This window comes from Teleopsis dalmanni, chromosome 2, assembly GCF_002237135.1.
Source record: "Teleopsis dalmanni isolate 2A chromosome 2, ASM223713v2, whole genome shotgun sequence".
NCBI lineage: Eukaryota > Metazoa > Arthropoda > Insecta > Diptera > Diopsidae > Teleopsis > Teleopsis dalmanni.
Window position 1 is genome coordinate 124901178 of NC_051847.1, and position 7462 is coordinate 124908639.

Consider the following 7462-nt stretch of genomic DNA (forward strand, 5'->3'; position numbering starts at 1 on the left):
GGAAGCTGATAAACCTAGTGAAACAATAAAACAAACAGAAGAAAACATAGAAAAACAAGCTATGGAAAAATATGTTGATGAAATTAATAAAATAGAACGTTTACGAGAAATTGCAAGAATATTAACTTTACAAACTGAGTTACTAAGTCGAGTTCTAAATGAAGTAGACAGTGATTTCGAGACTGACGACGAAAATGAAAACGAAGGACATTCAAAAAACGGTAAAATTATTGAATTAAGGATATTCATCTGTTTAATTAAGTTGAAAGAGAACTGCGAATTTGACTATAACTATCCACAAAAACAGCTATTTTGGATTTTAAATTTAACTAATAGCGCAATAAATATATATAGTTAGTTATTTACATAACATCACTTTCTATAAAGTGATTCATAATTAATTCAAAATTATTAAAATTATTATTATGATTAAAAAAAATAACCGAAAATTCTATAACCGAAAAGATCGTCAGTCGAAGGTTAAGTTGAAAATTGTTTTTAAAATAAAGTAAAAAAAATTCTAATAATACATTTTTGTTTACATGTTATTTATATTTTAATGCTTATCTAGTTTTCGATAATGTGCTAAGTTCTTGATTTAGATAAGCTTTTCCAAAATAACTTATTCCGAATACTTTTTCTAGAAAAAAACTGGAAGGAAACAGAAAATATAAATATGTTATATTTCTATATTAGTGTTTAAAATCAGAGTTCGTATTTGCGTACCCATGGGCGGCTCATTTCGGCTCATTTTGCTCACGGCTCATGAGCCGGCAAAAAACTCTTTTCATACGATGGCTCACGCTCACGAGCAAGCACAACTGCAGAGCTCACGCTCACGAGCAAGAGCCGCCATCACGGTTGCCACTTGAAAATTTTTTCCTGTACCAAAATTGGTTTAAAAAGGTACCATTTCTGTAAAAAAATTTCCAAAATTTTTTTGGACCTTTTTGTTTTTTCGTTCTGTATTTTTCATAGTGCTATAAATGAACAAAATATAAAATAGTGCAAAGTTGAATTTATAAAAAAAAATTAATTGGAAATATCCACAATAAAGTTGGGTCGTCAAAAATGTACCATTTTTTAAACATGAGTACCAAACGAAAAAAAAAGTACCAATTTTGGTACTAAAGTACCATAAGTGGCAACCGTGGCCGCCATTAAGTTATAAATGGGCTTACGCTCGTGAGCAAGAGTATGAGCTGCGGCTCATGAAATCTTATGTGCCCAATTTAAGATTTTGCTATGATTTTTTTTTTTTTCGAAAACATGTCATTAAAAAGATTAAAAATATTAATAATCTTGAACTAACTAAAATATGGAAATAATCAAAGTTCCTAAAATAAACAATAAATATATTTTTATTGTTTATTTGTGGAAAATAATAATATTTTATAAATTTGTTTTTCAAATTCAAATTATTGTTTCATTATATTGTTTGAAGGCTCACGCTGGTGAGCAGCTCTTCAATATGAGCCAATTATGGGCTTACGCTCATGAGCCAATTTTGGGCTCACGTAAGAATTGGCTCTTGCTCGTGAGCCTGAGCTGCTCATGAGTGAGCAAATACGAACCCTGTTTAAAATACAATTTTAAATTTCCTAAATGTGTAGTTAAGAAGCGAACCTTAAGTATTTTACAAACTGGATAAAATCGGAGATGTATATCTTACAGCTGCTATCAACAATCAGAAGTTATTTTGTTAATAAAATGTTTTCTATATAATCATAAAATATTTTTTTTTCTTAATTTATATTATTTTTATATTAATTATAAATATATTTATAATTATTTATTATATTTATACTTTTATATCAGAAATTTGTTAAGCATACCGATTTCTTAACGGCACTTTTTGTGGTTGATTGAATTTCAAATTGTCTTCAGACAAATGTTACTAATTACAAAAACAATCAATGTATAAAATGTTTATATTTTTATATAGATATAAAAAATATATATGAAAATATATTATAACATATATTCCATATAAACTATGTGAACTGTTGGGGCTTACTTCAAGTAAAGAAATTCATAGCAATCTTTGCAATTAAGGTTATGAATTATTTTTGTTGGGAATCTGTTCTCTCACGTCATGTTTGATTTTATATGTACCTAAAAGTAGATACTAAATATATTTTATGTATTTTATAATTATTAAATTGTTCTCGACAGTTAACATTTTTGCTTTTATTCAAATGACTGAGGGTCTACTCTTCAGTTAAGGTCGATTAGCAGCACAAAAGATCAGCCATGATCGCAGTACTCCGCTACGATGAAAGCAAGGATCCCGTATATATTATATTCTTCTATTATTATATATTAATTATTAAGTTTATTTCTTAATAATTGAAGGAATATTGAACAATTTTAGTTATTTTTGTGCTTATTGATCAAGTTGTACTTGTATTTTATGAACATATAAGACACAATATTTAAAATAACAGTTTTATTTTTAAAATAGAACAAGCACTCTTATTTCTTCCATATTTTATTAAAACTTTCAACAATTCGTCTGTAATCTACAGTCATCAACAAGAAATATTACAAGGTTCTTATACACACATATTTTTTATACAAATTTTATACATTTAATTAATAAAAAAAATCAAATTAGTTAAAATAAACAAATATATATATATAAAATATATATTTTTTGTTTTTATATATATATATAAAAACAAACGCATTAATACTAACACAAATCTTATGGATGTATTAATGTGTAATAGTATATAGCTTAATCAAGGTTTTTCGTAACTCATTGAAAGAAACAACGTAGTCCCCATAAAATATATATACTATATATTTATATCACGACGCCATATACAACTTGTACAAAAGAAGAAGCTCTGTCGTCACAAATAGTAGTCCAAATAAGTAGCATTAGCCTTTATGCAAAAATATTTACCATGCCAATAGCTAACTGGTATCCTGCAATTCTAGATTATATCTATATAAAACACCCTTTCTTATTGATCGTTTTGATTCTAAAGCATATAATCTGAAATATTTTTAAATATGCATATATAAATTATTAGCGTTGGTGACTAGTGTCAGTTTGCAACGATCCAATCAAGCTGGATTTATTTTATAGTATATAAAAAATGCACAGAACAGATAGCATATAAAGTGTAAAAATGAAAAACATTAGCACGATCAATTCTAGACCTTCAACAGAACTAATAGCTAACTACTCATTTTCACTACTCTAATCGAATAGTGAAACACCATATCAACTTTCCAGTCAACTCACCGATATACTTTTTTTAAGATAAGCCGTGGAATTTAAAACGCACTTAAACTAATTGAAAAATAGCTGCTGTCAGCTATAGATAGTTCATCTTTCTACTTACTAATATATTATTAATAAGTATAAAAACTTTTAATTGTAAAATTAAGTTTAACACATTACTGGTTATTCCAAATGTCACACAGATTAGAGTAACTTGATTTTAGAAGGGTCTCTTTTTTCATCTACAATTACGGCTCATAAAAAAAATTGAATTCTTCAACGGTTAGTTTGGCTTATTACTTTATTAAATTAATATTTACATATATTAATAATATATATATTTATTTTATTACTTTCTTGTTTGGGTTCAATGTCTTCAGCAATTCTCTAAACAATTTTATCAGAAGTTTTTACATCAACTAATTATTTAATCATTTTTATTTGTAATATAAAGTACAACGACGATATTTTTGAGCTCTGTACAAATGCATATAACATACATAGTATAATCTATATGATCTTCATAATTTTAAAATGTAAAAATAACACAATTAGTACTTTTTGACCGTGAGAACAGAGAAAATAAATAAAATGGCACTCTATTAACACTAATTGAAGTTGGGAACTACAACTCAATTTCACCAAATTAAATATGTCATTATATTTTATATATATATATATATATATATAGATGTATACTGAATAAATAAAAATTTTTCATATAGGAACAAAAAAAATTGTAGCATTCATCATTAATTAAAAAAAATAATATAATTATTAAATTATATAAATTTGTATCACTAAATTAAAATCAGGTAATAACTCGCCAATTATTATTATATATATTTAGTAATGAAAATATCAACAAATTATTTAATTTGAATATAATTAGACTAAATACAAATACTCAAAAAAGGTGTTATAATAGAATTAAATTTTATAGGTTTTGAGGAAATGCAGAACAATTTGTTACATTGTTTAAACAATTAATTGCAGTTATATTAGTGGAACTACTGAAAATATTCCATTCATGAGTTCATTTATTACAAGCGTGTATAGACAGAAATTCATAATAACATAATATAATTTTGGTCCGGTACTAAAGAAAGAATCGATGTTAAGAACGACTATTTATCTTTATTTTATGTTAAAATTTTAAAGAGTTCGATTCATTTCTAATTAACTAAATATTAACTAACATATTTATAACTTTTTGTTACAACTCACCTAATAGGTGCTTCCCTCAATGACCTAGCTATGTGCGCTAACGTTCAACTTATCTGAGTTCCTGGTCATAGGGATATTGCGGGTAACTGTAGGACGGATGAGTTTGTCAAGACTGGGGCTCGTCTCCCTGATATTCATTTATTAGAAGTTGGCGTTCCACTTGCAACAGCTAAACTGGCAATTAAACAAAAATATCTAAGCATTGCTCAGCAACAATGGGCAAGTGAGCCCAGTTGTCACATTTCTAGGTCGATTTGGTCTAACTTGCATAAAAAGCGTACGAGTAAGCTGCTCCAAATAAAGATAGATCTGCTCAGTACTACGGTATCGGTGCTGACGGCTCATTGCTTAATAGGGAGGCATGCTATGAGACTAGGGGTTCCTTAGGACGAGGAGAAAACTGTGTTCCATCTCATGTGTCAGTGCCCATCTTTAGCCAGAAGAAGATCAAAAATCTTGGAGTCCCCTTTTCTGACCGATCTGACTGAACTGTCATCCTACAATGCGGGTTGGTTCTCCTTCACCTAATTGGGGAGTCGTTGCCTCTCTGTTGGGCGTTGGTCGTATACTGATCACCTTGTCTATATACGAACATTGCTTCTTCCTTGTGGTACCACAACGGGCCATTATTTGTGCTCAAGTGGGCTTTCTTGGTAAACAAGGCTGCCACTCCAACCAACCAACCAACCAACCTAATAGGTTTTCTTAACTGTTCCAGAAAAATAATATTACAGAAAAACAGATTGTTTAAGAATATCTTAATAAAAATAGATGTAGTAACCAAAACGAACGAAGGCACTCTTGAACGAAGTCCCTCTACTTTTTTTTTAACTTAAACTTCTTATAATACGACTTGTAATCTTACTAGAACTTTAAATGCTTCTGGCGTCTTCGATTGGTAAATCTGGGATTACCTTTTAATCGAGTTTCATTTTTAGTGCAATTTTCATTTTCGATTGGCAAATCTAGACCGAAATGTATAACACTCGAGATTAATTTATAGCGCTCTAGATATTTTGCCAGAGTATCAAAATTACTCTCAAATTAACAATTGTTTTATATGACTTGACAAATAAAGTGCGATTTCAATCGATATATGCATTTATGAAAAATATAAATGTCTATAAAGATTCTATGAAGGTGTCTATGAATATCCTCATATATAAGGCACGTTTTCTTCCAGTGATCACACATAATATATTTGGCTAAGCTCTTTACAGGATATTAACGTTGAAAGCACTTGCATTGCCATACAGTTGATAACCATATGTTAAAATTGGTGTAATGATGCTGTTATATAAGATAACTTCATATTTTCAATTTAAAGGCCTTTACCTTTGGCTGTTGAGAAACCAGTGTAACCTAACATTTCAAAGTTTGTGTCTATGTGCTTACGAAATTTTAATCTTCTACTTAAGTGAACAGATACTTAAGTTATCTGTTTGGGGAATTCGATGAATCTATTTTGTTCATTAAAATTGATACGCCATAGGGAAACTATTTACCATTCTTTGTGAATCTTTCAAATATCTTCAGGCCAATATACTAAACGTGTTAAATACCTCTAAATATAATCATTTTAATTCTTCAAAAAAATACAAAGTTCCACTTTAAAAAAAAAACTTTAAAACTGTTTTAATACTTCTTTAGATAAATTATCTATTCTGAAAAGAGACCGATATAAAGTTTCATTTAATTTTTGTCTATTAATATCTGTTATTGTTTTTGCTTAAGATTGATTAATAACGTGATAGTAATGAATAGATGGAATTTCCAGACAAACAGTATAAGAAGAAACCTTGCACATATCTTGAAGCATTAAATTGAAGATAAACAAAAGCTTAACCGATGGAATAGACTGACACCAAGCAGCAGTACCGAATAGCAACAATTTGTTGTGTCCTGTGCTTCAAAATAGATTATCGGAACCTTTATAAGAGTTTCGTGTTATCTATAATTTGATAACTCAAACTGATTACGTAATTTATAATAAGGTATAAAAGTACAGAATCTCTATATAACAACTGATAAGTTGGAAAAACTGTGGTTCTCTGTGTTGATTATACTTTATTATAGAATTATAGATGCCTTTATTATATTTACCTTTATCCATACAGCTACAATAATAAAGAAACCAATGATCTAAAAAAATACTCCAATTAACTTAACGCTCTCCCAATCGAATTGCTAATTTGTTATAAAAAAAAATTAATTTCAAATAATAGCAAAAATAATATTAAACCACTTTGTGAAGCGTAACCACTGTATTTAGAAGAGCGATGAGTTAAAATATTTTCAAATTGAAATTAAAATTAAAACATATGGAATGTATATGTATGTATCTAATGAAACAATATTTGGGAACATATATAAAAGCCTAGCTCAGTAGTTTATAAGCAAACAGTTCTCTTCAGACCGCAAAGCAATAACTAATCCAAAATGAGAGCTGCAAATTTATGGAGTTTCGTATTTGTCATTTTTATTGCTTCTGCTATGGTATTTAATATTTTAGTACATTAAAATAAAACAAGATATTAATGAATTTACTTCTCTTATAAAACGATTTTATTATATGTATTACTGCAGTCGGGGGAGTTACACCCAGAAATGGTGAAAATGGCACAGGCTTGTCTTAAAGAATATAATCTCGAGGAAAATGAAGTCAATAAACTACAATGGGATAACATTGATTTTTCGAGTGTAAAGGATGAGATCAAGTGCGCAACTAAGTGTTTCTTCGAAAAGAGTAAATACATGGACTCAGCAGGAAACTTTAATGCTGAATCCGCAAAGAAAGACTTCGAATCTGATAAAAAACTGGTGCAAATTATTGATGAATGCAAAGTTATGGAATATGACAACTCATGTGAAAAAGCTTTCCGAATTTTGGCTTGTGTAGTTCAGAAGAAAATGTAATTTAAAATGTGATGAGAAATGTGTTTAAAATAATTGATTTACTAAACAAAATATTGAAAAATAAAAAAAAAATGTGATAATACG

General features: G+C 28.6%; 2 protein-coding genes across 2 annotated transcripts in view; both read left to right on the plus strand.

Annotated features, from left to right (window-relative positions):
- LOC119682735 (serine/threonine-protein kinase PAK 3-like) overlaps window positions 1–7462 on the plus strand; it is a 491650-nt gene that overhangs the window by 201339 nt on the left and 282849 nt on the right. The gene's annotated exons all lie outside the window — the stretch shown is intronic.
- On the plus strand, window positions 6844–7441 carry LOC119682743. The gene is made up of 2 exons (XM_038096248.1): window positions 6844–6958; window positions 7049–7441. The coding sequence occupies exons 1-2, from the start codon at window positions 6902–6904 to the stop codon at window positions 7376–7378; spliced, it is 387 nt and encodes a 128-aa protein (XP_037952176.1). The 5' UTR covers window positions 6844–6901; the 3' UTR covers window positions 7379–7441.